Genomic DNA, 15342 nt, shown 5'->3' on the forward strand with positions numbered 1-15342 from the left:
GGGGCCCCCTGCCTGCACGACACAGGAGAGCAGCCCCAGCAGTCCTGCTGTGATGGGACTTCAGCGCTGGAGGCAGAAGTCCAGCAGATGCTCCTCGCTCCACTTGTGATCAGCAATCAGAGACCCAGCCTGCAGCAAAGCGCTGCTGCACTCGGCTGCAGAGACCCCAGCATCCAGGAGTCCCAAGTCTCTCAGCGGCTCTCAGTGGTTTGTCACTACTGGTCTGTCCCTTCACTCCACAAATTTCAAAGATTCAGAGTCATTTATATTGGAAAAGATCTTTAAGATCATCAAGTCCAACCATTAACCTGGCACTGCCAAATCCACCACTAAGCCACGTCCTTAACTGCTATATCTATCCTTAAGTGCTACATCTACCCGTCTTCTAAATACCTCCAGGGGTTGTGACTCAACCACTTCCCTGGTTAGTCTGTTCCAATGCTTAACATCCCTTTCAGTGAAGAATTTTTTCATCATATCCAATCTAAACCTCTCCTTGGTGCAACTTGAGGCCATTTCCTCTTGTCCTATCACTTCCTGCTTGGTTGAACAGACCAATCTCCACCTCTCTGCAATCTTCTTTCAGGTAGTTGTAGAGAGCAATAAGGTAGACGACATCCACAGCCCTTATCTTCTCCACTAAGCCGGTCCCCTTGTCAAAGAAGGAGATCAGATTGGTCAAGCAGGACCTGCCTCTCATAAACCCATGCTGACTGGGCCTGATTACCTGGTTGTCCTGCAAATGCCATGTGATGACACCCAAGATGATCTGCTCCATAATCTTCCCCGGCAAAAAGGTCATGTTGACAGGCCTATAGCTCCCTGGATCCTCCTTCTGGCCCTTTTCGCGGACCTCCAGTCCACTGGGACCTTCCCGGTTAGCCAGGACTGACAGTAAATGATGGAAAGTGGCTTGGTGAGCACTTGGGCCAGCTCCCTCAGTATCCCTGGGTGATCCCATCTGGCCCCATAGACTCGTGTGCATCTAAGGGGAGCAGCAGGTCACACACCATTTCCCCTTGGATTCTTGAGGCTTCATTCTGCTCCCCATCCCCATCTTCCAGCTCGGGGAGCTGGGTACTCAGAGAACAACTGGTCTTACTATAGAAGACTGAGGCAAGGAACGCATCAGGTACCTCAGCCTCTTCCTCATCCTTGGTCACTATGCTCCCCTCTGCATCCAATGAAAGATGGAGATTCTCCTTACCCTCCTTTTGTTGCTAATGTATTTATGAAACAATTTTTACAGCCTTTTACAGTAGTGTCCAAATTAAGTTCTGGTTGGTCTTTGGCCCTTCTAATTTTTTCCCTGCATAACCTCACAACATCCTTGTAGTCCTCCTGAGTTGCCTGCCCCTCCAAAGGGCATAAACTCTCCTTTTTTTCCTGAGCTCCAGCTCTTTGTTCAGCCAGTCTGATCTTCCTCCCCGCTGTCTTGTCTTTCAGCACATGGGAATAGCCTGCTCCTGAGCCTCCAAGAGTTCCTCCTTGAAGAGTTTCCAGCCTTCCTGAACTCCTTTGCCCTTCAGGACTGCCTCCCAAAGGACTCTGTCAACCAGGTGACCAAAAAGGCCAAAGTTCGCCCTCCAAAAGTCCAAGGTAGCAGTTCTGCTGACCCCCCTCCTTACTTCTTCAAGACATAAAACCTCAATCATTTCATGATCGCTATGTCCAGCACAGCCTCCAACCATCACATCACCCACAAGCAACAGGCTCAGCAGGTCACCTTCCCTAGTTGGCTCCACTCAGTGTGTCAGGAAGTTCTCTTCCACACACTCCAGGAACCTCCTGGACTGTTTCCTCTCTGCTGTATTGTATTTTGAGTAGACATCTGGTCAGCTGAAGTTCCCCACTAGAACAAAGGCTAGCAATTATGAGACTTCTCCCAGTTCTTTTAGAATATTTTGTGTGCCTCTTCATCCTGGTTGGGCAGTCTATAACAGACTCCCACCATGCTATCTGCCTCGTTGGCCTTCCCTTGGATTCTCAGCCATAAACACTCAACCCTAGGGTCACCCTCATTAAGCTCTAGATAATCAGAACACTCCCTAACATAGAGGGCTACCTCACTGCCTCTCCTTCCTCACTCAACCCTTCTCAAGAGTTTATAGCCGTCCATTGCAGCACTCCAGTTGTGCAAGTGATCCCACCGTGGTTCCATGATGGCAACTATGCCATAGTCTTCCTGCTGCTCCTGTTTCCAGCTCCTCCTGTTTGCAGCCCATGCTGTGTGCACCGGTGTAGACGCACTTCATTTGGGCTATTGATCCTGCCACCTTTTTGGGGTGACAAGCTCTAATTCCTACATGACCATTTTCAGCTGCTTCCACAGTTTCTAACACACCAATAACCTTCGTGTCTTTGCTGCCACATGGGTCTCCATCCCCTACCTCCAATGAGATGGCAGACCAAGGGACCTCACTAGCACACCATCAGACACAGTCAGCACCCCCAGAGGAGGACGATACTCACAGTCCAGGAAGCACCACTTGGGTGACAGCTTGTGGGATGACAGTGTCTTGGGTTTGGCTCCATCTCCCTCCTGCATAAAAAAAGAGAGGACAAAGTCACGTATCTTGGCCTCCTCATCTCTCTCCAGAGCATCTCTCCTGCTTTGGGAGGTCCCTGCAGACATAGAAAACACAGGCACTTGGATGGAAAGGAGAACTTGAACAGACACAGCACAGGACAGACTCAAGATGACACACACCAGCTCACTAGAGAGAGAGATGCCACAAGAAGAGACCAGGAGACCAGTGTGGTGGACATGACAGATGGGCCCGGGGGACAGAGCAAAACTATACACACCTGAGAGAGCAGGCGCTCTAAAGAAGAGGGCTGTGGAAGGAAATCCTGCAGAAAGGCAAGGTGTGCTGTTACAGCCTTTGTCTGGGCAGCACCCCAGCCCCTGGTCTCTGCCCTGCTTTGAGGCTAGAGCACAGTGGTTGCCCAGGAAAAGAGAAGAGGTAAATCACGAGGTGACTGAGGAACAACAGCCTCAATACACAGCTTTGGAAGTACAGGAGGTTGCAGAGATACGAGGGTGATGCCATAGGAAACTTAGAGGCACTAGGTTGATGCTGTAGGGAAGTGTTACCCTCTGAGCCCGGGAGATGCTAGCCACATGCCTGCCTGCACATCCTCATCAGTGCCTAGGCACAGGGCGGTCAGAGGACACGCAGAGCAAGGAGCAGATGCCAGTGTGCCAGTGCAGGCAAGCAGCTCTGCACCTCAGCCCTGCACGACACTACGCACATGCTGGATGAGATTCCCTCAGGCATGAGAGCCAGCTACCTGGAGGCTGAGCAAGGTCCCTTCAATCCAGAAAATCCAGCTGAGCAATGTGGCACCGGGAGGCACGCTGTGGGCTCAGAAGGCATTGCTCACAAGGAGCAAGGGTTACACAGCCCGTGACCCCATCACAGACATGCACTAGCACGCCGGCAGGAGCACAAAAGTTAGTACTTGCAAATGAAGAGTTGAAGGGGAGACAACTCTAATCCAGGCACGTGGAGGGGGTAGAGCTGTGCCAGGATGCACTGAGCCTGCAGAGAGCTGAAGGAACACAGCACAGCAAACAAAGGCACAGAGGAAAGACCTTCCTGAACACCCAGGGGGTGATAGGCCCCCATTGAATGTATGCTGGCTTCTTCCACTGCCCCATAATTTTTCTGAGCTGCTCACACTCTGGGCCTGGAGAACACGGTCAGAAGAGCAATGATGAGAAAGAAACTGCCAGAGAGCAGGGAGCAAAAAGCCATCCAGCTTGAGATCCCTCCTCCAGCACATGGTGAAGGCAAAGGGTGACCTGCTACCAGAAGCAGGAGTGTGTGTGTTGGTGTGTGCAGGTCGAGGAGGCTTAGAAATCCCTTCCCTGAGTCCCTCCATGCTCAGCATCCAGCCGTGACCACTTCCCACACACAAGCTCACCTCTTGCAGCTTCTCGATTTGGGTTCGGCACAACTCCAGGTCACTGTCTCCTGGAACCACGATGATGCCCAGCGGCACAGCTGCACAGCAGGATACAGACACAACTCAGGGAGCAGCCTGTGCTTCATACTCCACACCTCACACAGCTTAGCTGAGGGCATTGCCAATCTTGGGGACTGTGACTCCCAACCCCTGGTCACTCAGATGATCACTTACAGGCTTCCTTGAGCTTTTCCTTGTCATAGTGCAGTGCCTCGTAGTCACGCATGCCGATTCGGCTCACCCGGATCCGAAGCCGCTCCGGCACTGGCTGCTGGCTGCGTGCAGGGGGGAAGGAAAAGGGAAGAGATCAGAAAGTGACAGGCTGCTTCCTCCTTACACCACTCACCCGTCCAAAAGAGGCAAGAGCACAGGCTTGTACACACACTGGGCTGAACCAGTCCCATCCCTTCCCCTCCCAGCCCTCCTGCCTTGGAAAAGAGGTGACAGCTTGATCTGAGGAACCTACTCATTGAGCAGAGGCATGGAGTTGCGCCGCTTGGTCTTCTGCACCATGTTAGCTTGGTTGCGCAGGGAGATGTGGATGCAAGAAGCCGCCAGCTTGCAGGGCTCTCCATCCACCTGCATGGGGATGGCCTTGGATGTGGTGAGAACCACCTGCCGGCACTGGCACAGCCGCTCCCCATGGCCACCAACCTGCAAGGCAGCCTGTGAAAGGGTCCAGAGTGAGAGCAGAGCGCAGACACAGAGCATAGGGGTGGATGGGGGGAGCCAGATGTTGCAAGTCAACCAAGTTCTGAGAGCCTCAGGTCTGATCTCAGTGGCAAGGGATCCACAGAGATGAGGGCATGACAGCACCTTGCCTGACTCTCAGAGGGCAGACACTGTCACACAGGTCAGCATCACAACTCCTCGGAGGAGCATCTGTGGAGCTGATGGGCTGGCTCATGCTCAGTCAGTGGGACCAGTCTCTCCCTTGGTTGCTAGCTACAGTGAGAAACAGCATTGACTCACCAGGGATGTCATGGTGAAGCCGATAACTTCAATGCAGCCATCATCATGGCGCTGTGGCTCAAAGTCATGGTGCTCCCCAGGGTTGCCCCAGGGCATGGTGCCTGCACAGTACCTGTGAAGGGACATGAGTGATGCATGGGCAGGCACCCCAAACCTGGGCAGGGATCTGTGGCATGGGGGTGACACGTCCAACACATGAGGACAGGTCCTGGGGCCGCTCACCTGGGGATGTTCAGGAAGACCAGGCACTGGGGCTTCAGGTCCTGGATCTTGGAGGTCAGGTCTGTCCCATCACACTGAAGACAACACAGGGGTGTTCAGGCTGCTGTAAGGGGGGGCCTGGCCCACCCTACACACTTGGGAGTAAATGGCCCCCCTGCCTCTGCTCTCTATGGTCACTGTCCTCCAAGCCAGGGGAAGCTTATGCTCGCAGGAACACATCCTCTCCCCAGCCATGAGATACTCAAGTGTGCCAACTGCTCCTCACACTTCCACAGCTCATCCCCCTCCCTTGTCCAGAGTATCCCTGCACACTCACAACAAGCTTGACGTGCTTTGCCAAGTCTTTGGAGCTCCCAGTGAGGAAGTCAGAGAACGCCGTCTGCCAAGGTAAGAAACAGTTAGTGCCTAGACGTGCGCTGGAATGGGCTGCCTGCCCCAACCTTCAGACCTCAGCTGCTGAAAGCAGCAAATCTCCTCCTCATACACTGGCAGTACACCCACTCCTCTCCCCCTCCCAAAGCAACCTGATCCACTCCGCCTGCTATTTTGTCTACCAAAAACCTTGGGGTTTGCCTTCAGTAACATGCCCTAACACCTTAGTCCTGGCTTTAGCGAAGAGCTGGCAAGGCGGGTCTCCAGTGAGAGGCTGGAGTCACAAGAGAAAAATTCAGTCTCAATCTCTAGCGAAGTACAATAAAACAGACACATCAGGAGAGACAGTATGGCCTCTGTTACACAGACACTAGGGTCCCCTTTCAGTTTCACCATATGGAGAGGAGGGATGGTACAGAGCAGCATTCCATTTTAGTACTGCTCGTATACTGGTCACCCAGCCACCCGGGTAGGGAGGTATATTGAGAACAAAGATGGCCCTGAGACACTAAGCTCTAGAGGTGAGATACTGGAAGGTGGCATAATTACCCAGGGAGCTGTAACTGGCCCAAGGTATAAAATAAAAGACCAAAGCAATGTGGGGACTCTATGGAAAAGCTTCCCACTCCTCTGTGGGGGGGAGAGCCTGCCTCCCCACAGCTCCGGGGAGGTCCTGCCTGGGTGACCCATCCATGAGATGGAGAATAAGAACAATAGTGGCAGGAGATCAAGACAGCAACTGTACCACAGGCCAGAGAGCAAGCTGTACCGCCAGCAGCGCTCTCAGCCAAAGACAAGCTGTGACTCCCAGGGCTGCAGCCTTTCTCCGGCAACTCTCTGGCTTCAGAAGGGCTCAGCTTGGATGCACGTGAAGGCTCGTGTAACTCAGATGAGTAAGTTTAGAGTGTGGACAGGACGCAGGGCCATGCCTGTGCTCCAGCTAATGCTAAGGCTGCTATGATTACATGCTCAGATGTTCTCCACACACTCACCCCAGCGTAGAACATTTTATTCCGAAACCGGCTGTTGAACTTCTCTGGGTTGGCCTCTAGGGAAAGGAGAAAAAAAGTCCAGGTCATTGGACTGCAGATGGAAATACTTCATTTGCCAGTTCTCCCCAGACTCGGCTCTCCAGCCAGCTTTGGCCAGGAGGCAGCCCCCAGCTCTCTTCCCATGCAGGCACCCCTCTTCCCCCTCTGCAGCCCCAACTTGCTCCTCAGGCTTCACCTCCAACCCCTGTCCCTGGGGCAATGCTCTTGCTCAGTTTCCTGAGGAACATTTTACAGGAACTCCCTTAACACAGAGCCTGCCCCAGCCCTGCCATCCCCCGTACCTCGGGATTCGTGGAACTCCAGCGTCACTCGCGCATCAAAGCCGAGGCTGAAGTAGTTATTAAAGACATCCAAGGGGAGCTGAAATGGAAAGGATGAAGCTGCCAGTGTGTGGCCACAGCAAAAACAAAGTCAGGCTACAGCAGAGCCATGTACGCTGTCCACGAGGCTGAGGGAGACCGTTTGCCTTCCTCCCAAGAAAATACATAGGTCACCAGTCTGAGACGATGGATTGGACCCTGGATTCTAGGAGTAAGGGAGGTGGCCCAAGAGGACACACTCTGCTCCTTGAGATACTTCTGCTCTCTGAGATATCTGTTTCTGCCTAAAGAAACAGTCTCAGCAGGGACTAGGCTTATACTTGTTGCAAGCTGTAGTTAAAAACCTCTGGTGGTCATTTAGTTCTGATCCCTACATGCCTCACCATGAGTGCTATGGGTCAGAGCCACGAGGAGAGGAGCGGAATTGGAGCAGGGAGAGGAAAACACTGACTCAACACCGTAGTCCCACGTGCTGGGGCTGCCTGAGCCAGTGGGAGAAAGGAGAATGCAGCACAGCGAACAAACACGAAGTGTCCTACCTTGTCAGCGGCTGCCTCATCCTTTTCCTCAGGGTTTGCGTCAGGGTTTGGCTCCACATGTAGGTTCCAGCGATCGAGCTGCACAATGTTCCCATCTTCCACGTGTGACAGGATTTTGGACAGTGGCTCATCCGTGTAACCCTGGTAAAGAGCAGGACTTGGTGAGTCTCCTCTCTGCCTCCAGCAGAGATGCCCCTAAGACAGTGGGCTTTGGGAAGAACATCCCAGAGCAAAAGATGTGGAACAGATCGATTCTACTTGAATGCACAACAAAGTGAGACTTAAATTTAAAACAATACATTTTCCTTCTAAAAATCTCCCGAAGTTTGAAATTATGATTTCTTCTGTTAATGTCCTAATAGATTATAATATAATGCAGAATAAGTCAAATGTCAGAAGAACAGTAACAGCCAAATGGCACTTATTTGTTGGTCTGTATTTAGGGAAAGTCAGAAGACCCAGCCCATGCAAATCCCCACCCATGCGTCGACGCACTCAGCTCCTGCTGACAGCAGTGGCATCTTGTGCCCATCACTTACCCCACCCCAGTTCAGTGTCCTGGCCAAGTCATTCCCTGTTCCCAAAGGCAGGATGGCCACAGGAGGAGGTGGGTTGAGGCGTAACTGGTCCAGAATGGAGAGTATCCAGCCTACCTGCTCAAGCAAGGGAGTGTAAAGAAGCAGTTGGTTATTTCAGTGACCGGCAGGCAGGCAGAGGTGACCTGGAGCACTAGCGATGGCAGAAGGGCAGAGATGGGGTCCCCTTAGCCACCACCACCAAGGGTATTCACAGTCTTTAAAGCTCCAAACAGGTGCTGCACGAGATATCAGTAAGCCCAGTGAGGACACTGATCCCCAAAAGGGCTACAAATCCAGACATGACACAGACTAGCACTCCCTGGAGCAGAGCATGAAGGGACCCACAGTACTCAATGCCACCACCTGTACCATGGACACAGGGTGCACATTTTGCCCTGTTCTGGAGGTGGGTCGCTGCCAGCACTGGAAGGGCCTGGGGTGAAGGGCAGTACAGGCACGAAGGGGCTGGGGGACTCACCGTGCCATCTCCCCCACACGCCAGGATCCGGAGGTTGTGGACTTTGCGGTACAGCTCCAGCCTGCGGGGAACAGGGAGGGTGAGGAGGGGAGGGAAGAGGCATCAAAGGTGTCCTTGCCCTCAGAGCCCTTGGCATTCACAAAGCCACATGTGTGTCTCCCTCTTCATCCCCACAGTAACTTTGGCTTCACCAGCTCTTGCGGAGGAAGAGCAGGGTGTCCACAGCGTGCGTACACACAGATAAACCGAAACGCAGCAAGCAGACAAGACTCACACATGGTAAACTGAATGTAACGAACTAGGTCTGAGAACCTCACCCCACAGCTGGTCTCTTCGCCAGCAGTCTTAAGATCTGACCAGCCTTCTGTCAGGGAACACTGAGGCCTCTCAAAACACGAACTCGTTTGGAGGTCTCTTTGTACATGGAGCACATGGCCTCTGCCAGACATGGGAAGAGCTCTGGGGAGGAATCTCTGGGGCAGGGATGGGGGAGAGAAAGGTGCTGCCCCATCAGTACTCACGCCTCCTTGGGTCCACCCTGGCTGAGGTCAAAAACTTGCCGCGGGTTGAGATACCACATGAAGGACTGGATGATCTTGGCTCCCTATGGGGAGAAGAAAGACTTCACATATCAGGGAGTTCCCAGTAGACAGTAGAAGAAGGCATCTGGTCCTGGGGACAGACCAAGACACCATTATTCTGGGGGAACTCAAGCAGAGCCTGGCCTAGGTGGGAATTAACAGGCAGCAAAGTGGCATTGCAGGGGTTGTCCTGCCTGTTTTGCGGCTGAGACATCACCACCATGATGATGAGACCTCAGCAGCCAAATGGCAATGCCCTTACAGAGCTGCCTTCTCAGGGAGATGCAGGACAAGGCCATACCTGATTCCCACCGCTCTTGGGGTTCACAAACACCAGCAAGGGCTTCATGAGAGGAGCTGGCATGGGCTTGATGACAAAGGGTTTCCACCTCCCTTCCTGCAAGAGACATTGCAAGAAATGAAAACGCCCACCTCCACCTGAGCCCTAACATCGCGCAGGCCAGGAGTGGTAGGAAGAGAATGTCTCAGCCACCACTTAAGTCTTAGAGCTGGGATTTGCCCTGCTAGCATGCACCCTCCCTCCGCCTCACTCTCCTTAACCTCAGCACAGACTCAGCAAAGCTCCCTTGTTTCCTAGTTCCTCTGCCCTTCCAAGACAAGGTCATTCCTCATCCCTTCATCTCTTACCTCTGCCCCCTTTTTGCTGGATTTCCGCCTGAATGATGTTCTCTTCTTTTTCTTACTAGATTTCAGGGGATTCTAGAGCAAAAAGAAACAAAACCATGAGGAATGCGGGGCAAGCAAGAGTTGTGAAAAGAGCCACAAGAGCTGAGGTGACTTACCTGGGGCCGCCGGACCCGCAGAATCCAGGTGGGAGGAACGACGACAGCAGCATGAGCCCCCAGCGAGCAGGGCTCTTCGATGTGTTGCAGCATGAAACATGACACTTTGCTGTGATACTGAGGAAGGAGAAGTTTGTTCAGTTTGCTGGGGACAGCCACCTCCTCCTCTTCCCAGCTCCCTCATGCCAGTGCAGGGAGTGCTGGAGAAAAGCATGCAGGAATTTTGAAACGGGAAGGCAACGAAGAGAACGTTTCTCAGAGGGGCTCGCAGCTACCACGCTATAACCTCTCTTAGTCAGAGCTGTTAAGGGTAGGCTACAGAGAAGCAGCTTGATGAGTCTCAACCGAAAGCAGAGGTCATTAGGCGCAGAATAGGCTGGTATGACATTCAATGGGTGCTTTGCTCACCGCTTGTTTGCACCAGGAACAGCTGATGGCTACAATCTCTTTACTGTGGAAGGCAAACTTCTGCTGGAAACCCTGCGGAGGGAAGAGTAAGAGGCTTAGGGAATTCCCTTACAGCTTTCTACCATCCAACAGGACTTTCCCACTACTAAGAGAGACGTTAACAAAGAGAGCACGCCTGCAGCTGGGGCCCTCCAGATCCCTGTCAAATAGCCCCAACCACCACAACAGCACCGGGGAGGCCACTGCGCTCTGCAGGGGTGTCCCCATTGCTCAGGGAAAGCATGTCAGGAAGGCAGTTCCCTCCAAGACTGATTTGGCCCAGGGGGAGAACTCTATGTGGGAAGCACTTTTAAGCAGTGCTTCACTGTGCAAAACGGCATGTGGGTTTTGCTGTAGGCTGCTGCTGCCAAACGGGAATGGTGGGATGTCCTTAGTCCCCAGCCCTGTTCTTGGCTCTGTTTTGACCTTAGCTCTCCTTCAGCCTGAGAATAAAACCAAGATGCCCTCTCACCTTGCCACACTGCCGGCATTTCCCTTCCTGCCGCCTCCGGTGTACCCAGTGATGCCGGACAACAATGGGCTAAAGAGAGAAAAAAAAGGGGGAATGAAAGGCCCAGTGAGTGAGGGAATGCAGAAACAGGGAAGAGGAAGGGACCCAGGTCAACCAGAACCTCTGTTCTTGCAGCCAGCCCACTGCTCACATACACCAGCCCCAAGCCTCTAGAAGGCAAAGACAAAGAATCAGGGGGCAAAAGGCCAAATTAAGAGAGAAGAGGGAATTAAAACCAGAAAAAAACAGGAAGGAGAGGAGGGAAACTGAAGACTGAGGATCACACAAAACAAACCACACAAATCACACAGTGGAAAGTGGGCAAGCAGTAGAGTGGAGCACTGCTTTGGCCATAAAGCACATCTCCATCCCTTAACACCTCTGCCCAGGTGCTCCCAAGTGTCAGGTGAAAAACATGCTGGTGGAAAGTGCAAAAATCCCCAGGGAGACACAGTTTGTGCTCTCAGCAAGAAGATGGAAGTGCTTGCAGCTAAGCGGTGAACCACCCAGCTCCACGTTCCTCAAGGTGAGCAGCAGCCTCAAAGCCCTCCCATACCCATTTCATTCTGCTCTTTGCCCCCAGGCAGGTCCTGCCAGGCTGCCTCAGCCCCTGCCTGCAAGGAGGGGAGTGTGGCTGCTTGCAGACACCTTCTCCCTGCCTGTGGGCTCATGGTGGGACTTGTAGGGACAACTGCGAGAGGGTCAGAAGTTCTGTACCACATTTCCTAAATCCCACCCTGGATTAGGAATAGCACTGTAGGGAGTGTGAGTTCGCAGCCCAGCACGATAGGGTCCAACAGTCTGCTCTGGACAGCTTTTGGGATCATGATGGTGACAGAGGCAGAAACTGGGTCAGTTCCAGTATTGCCTGCCCTGAGAGCAGCACATGCGAGAGGATGACTTCTGTTGGCTTTAGTGGACATTAATCCGGTGGGTGGAAGCAGAAGAAGGGCTATGCACTGAGCGCAGCTCTAGTTCCCAGCAGGCAAATCCAGTGAAAGGGCTGACCCTGAAAGAGAACCCTAGCAGCACAAAGAATAGCACTTTTCTATGGAAACAGGAGGGAAGAGCCATTGCAGGAATTGAGGAATATTAGAAAGACAGGATGGAGAAGCACGGTTTGTGAGAAAACAGAAGAAAACCAGGAAAGGGGAGGGAGATAAAAATTGTAGAGGTTGGAGAGGAGGAAAATAGATACAGAAGACTGAGTGGGGGCAGAGTGTTGACAGCAGACTCCAAAAAAGTAAGGACAAATAAGGGAGTTGGGCTAAGAGTGATAGGGAAAGGAAGCATGGCGGGAGACGCAAAGGAAGAAAGGGAGGCTTAAAGTGGCGCTGAAAGCTTCACCTTATCAATTCATACTGACATTTCTGAGTAGGTAGCCCTGTGTTTGAGTACCTTTCCCCTGCTGCTGCTGTGCCAGCACAAACACACGTGGAGGGTAAAGCATGGAGGCTGATAGGCACTTCCACCAGCAAAGCTCAACAGACAGGTCCCAGGCCACTGTACTTACACCCAGTACATTAAAACACAGAGTAAAGGGGTCTGACAAGCACCACTATGGGCATCTTTCACTGCTACCTGGAGTCCCAGTGGCACACAGGTCAGGACTGAGTGATAAAGTCAGAAGTGAGCCCGTACTGCTTCTTTCCAAACTATGGGAGACTTGGGGACCTGCTGTTTTTCACAGCCTTCTCTACATGCTTGGGGATCAGCACAAGGGGGAATAACCTCTCCCAAAAAACACTGTTAGCAGGTTCCTGACATGCATCTGCAGGAGCTTTAGAACATGCAAACCAGTAGATGCTCCACATTTGCTGCCTGCAAGCTCCTCACTCCTCATACCCACTCTATGCTCCTGCCTTGCAAAGAAACATCTCTTTTACTGCGCCATCCCCTTGGAGCCAGGAGGCAGCATGATGCCTGTGCTCTGAAGGGCAACGTGCTGGCAACATCTGACTTCTTTGCCACCAAACTGGAAAAGGACGCAGGGCAGATGTGGGCAGCGTCTGAGGCACGTCTCTCACCTCCCGTACGTTGCGGGATCCTGACTCCCTGAAGGAAGGTTTGCAGCGGAAATTTATCTGTAGATTGAACACACATGAGAGGCATCAGTAAAACCATCATACCAGAAGGAAACCTACTGGAGTTTACTACATCAGGCTCAAGGCCACTGGAGATGTTCAGTACTTGCCACAGACTCCCTCACATATCTCTGTAACTGAACAAAATGGGGCCTGGGGTCCCAATCGTGTCTCTAGATGCTCATTTTGGTACTGTCTCCTCAGATGACCTCTCTTTGCAATGACATACTGCAGTTCCCCAATCTTCTTGTGTTTCACTACCCAAGAGGAAGGGCCGCCCAGGAAAAGGCTGTTACAGCTTTGCGAGCCACACAGAGGGTTTAAAAGGCCCTACTCACTTTCTCCAGCTGTTCAATGCAGGGGGTGTGTACTACGATCTTGCAGGCTGCACACTTACGCCTGGAGAGAGGTTTTTGCTGGAGGATGAGAAAAGGGGAGGAAAAAACCACATGTGAATAGCAATGCTCATAGGCTGTCACACTCAGCCTCCCACCACACCTCCTCCATATATTTCAGGATGTAGAACCAGTCCTATAGGAGAGTTAGATACAACCTAGGCTCCTTGCAAGTGAAGGGAACTAAGCGTGTGCCTAAAGAAGATGTTCTCGAGTCTGGCATAGAGCAGTGAGGTGCCCTTCAACTGCCCTATTCTGCAGTCTTTGGTCTCTTCTGACATTATTTGAGGGCACCATGGAAGCTGGCACCTCCAGGGCTCCCATGGCAAGCACCATGGGCAGGCACAGGGTGGCATCAGTGCTCCATGTCCTGCACCACAAGTGGGCTCACAAGGACTAAGCCTGCAAGCTGGGAGGGAGGACTGTAGCAACCCTGTAAGGTCAGTGCTGCCTGTGGGGTCAGGAGGCAGCAGGCTTGGGTCTCCAGTGCTCACTTTTCTCATCTATTGAAAGATCTTGGATTCAGATTGTCCCTCTAAGGGAGTGGAATCCCAAAAGTCTTTCCCTGGAATATCATCCTATCGTGTCCAGGCGAGCAGCAGCCCTGTGTCAGGTTCCCACTGCAAACTGTCAGAAATTGGGGACACAGTCCTCCGGCACGCAGGGGTAGAAGGGACACACTCCCCACCTTAGCAGCCCCCCCAGATCCTTGCATGTTCCCCAGCAGCAGCAGCAGCAGGACCTTTGCAGTCTCCCAGCCAGGTGGCAGCACAGCCCAGATCTGCAGCCCTGGTCAGGAAGGTGGGTGATGTCTGTAACTCACCAGCAGCTTTGCCATACAGTTTTGCTCTCCAACGTAGCAAAAGTCCCCAGAGACATTGGTCTCAAACCAGATGTGCTCCCCATAGACTGCAGTCTCCTGAAAGGCACAAGACAACACGTTTCTCTGAGAGCACACCCTGACAGGTATTCGAAGCTCTAAAACGCTTTGTGTGAGCTACAAGGTACCAGAAAATGCTGCGGGGTGGGAGGTTGGAGCTAGGTGTAGGCCAGGAGAGAAATACACAGAACAACCAGGATCAACACCTGGACAGAGCAAACCTCAGAAAGCTTCTGCCATGGCCCCACCTGTTGGAAACGAGAGGGCCCCAGGAAATCAGCTCCAAGATCTTAACAGCCCACTTGCAGTGTCTTGCAAAGGGAAGCTGCTTCCACCACCTCCTGAGAAGAGGCATCGGGGAAAGTTCGAAGCAGGGGACTCTCCTGAAACAGCTGCCATTCTATGACCTCAGAGTGCAGCTTAAAACCTGCCAGGCTTTGCCTGCAAAGACCTCGGCTGCCAGGAGCAGAAGAGCTGGCAGTGGAGTAGCTATGCCATCCTCCCAGGAACCACCTGCGCCTGCACAGCCTCTCCTTGCAGCACCAAGGAGTGCTGCCAACAGCACAGATGCTGGCACCAGCTGGTGGCAACAGTGGAGGCCATAATATGTCAAAGCCAAAGTCACCTGGGAAGCCTCAGCCTGGGAAGAGCCTGCTGCTTCTTGGCCAGGAGCCCATTTCATACAACGCCCAGCGAAACGTGCTACAACTTACGCTCCAGTCCACAGTGTTGCGTATCTGCCTCTCTGTGTCGCTCCTCAGGGCTAGCGCAGGGTTTGGCTGGGCTACCATGTGCTGGAGGCTGGACTTGGCAATAGCTTTCCTGGAAGACACAGGAGGGCTGGCTATTAGATCAGGGAAGGAGGAATATGTGCAAAGCACAACCTGCTACTAGGGCGGACAGTGATGCTGGAGTAGAAAATCATCCTCAGGACCAAGTGTGTGGAAATGAGGCAAATCTCCAGCACCATTAGCTGAGGAGTACCCACTCCTGCAAGGCAGCTCCATGGGACTAAGAGGTGCTGGCCACGCTCCTGACGGCTCAGGTGAAGACATCCTGCACCCAGCAAAAGGCACAGCTTGGGCCTGCTGGGTCAAAGCCCTCAGGGACGACAGGTCCATTGCAAAACAGCCTGG

The 15342-nt window shown here is 52.8% G+C and overlaps 1 protein-coding gene across 1 annotated transcript in view; it reads right to left on the reverse strand.

The window, feature by feature from the left end:
• Window positions 1-15050, reverse strand: part of DGKZ (diacylglycerol kinase, zeta) — a gene marked incomplete at its 5' end in the record, with an annotated part of 23020 nt that extends 7970 nt beyond the window's left edge. Inside the window, 22 exons of the mRNA XM_009879373.1 lie at window positions 2473-2542; window positions 3931-4010; window positions 4147-4247; window positions 4439-4638; window positions 4945-5056; window positions 5167-5240; window positions 5483-5545; window positions 6531-6586; window positions 6872-6950; window positions 7450-7590; window positions 7989-8102; window positions 8506-8566; window positions 9027-9109; window positions 9388-9483; window positions 9735-9806; window positions 9890-10006; window positions 10298-10369; window positions 10809-10877; window positions 12875-12931; window positions 13270-13347; window positions 14150-14245; window positions 14920-15050. Of these exons, the coding sequence (XP_009877675.1) occupies window positions 2473-2542; window positions 3931-4010; window positions 4147-4247; window positions 4439-4638; window positions 4945-5056; window positions 5167-5240; window positions 5483-5545; window positions 6531-6586; window positions 6872-6950; window positions 7450-7590; window positions 7989-8102; window positions 8506-8566; window positions 9027-9109; window positions 9388-9483; window positions 9735-9806; window positions 9890-10006; window positions 10298-10369; window positions 10809-10877; window positions 12875-12931; window positions 13270-13347; window positions 14150-14245; window positions 14920-15050 (2022 nt within the window). The remainder of the gene's footprint in view (window positions 1-2472; window positions 2543-3930; window positions 4011-4146; window positions 4248-4438; window positions 4639-4944; window positions 5057-5166; window positions 5241-5482; window positions 5546-6530; window positions 6587-6871; window positions 6951-7449; window positions 7591-7988; window positions 8103-8505; window positions 8567-9026; window positions 9110-9387; window positions 9484-9734; window positions 9807-9889; window positions 10007-10297; window positions 10370-10808; window positions 10878-12874; window positions 12932-13269; window positions 13348-14149; window positions 14246-14919) is intronic.
• Between the last annotated feature and the right edge of the window lie 292 nt (window positions 15051-15342).

The sequence above is a fragment of the Apaloderma vittatum genome, unplaced genomic scaffold (genome assembly GCF_000703405.1).
Source record: "Apaloderma vittatum isolate BGI_N311 unplaced genomic scaffold, ASM70340v1 scaffold15692, whole genome shotgun sequence".
NCBI lineage: Eukaryota > Metazoa > Chordata > Aves > Trogoniformes > Trogonidae > Apaloderma > Apaloderma vittatum.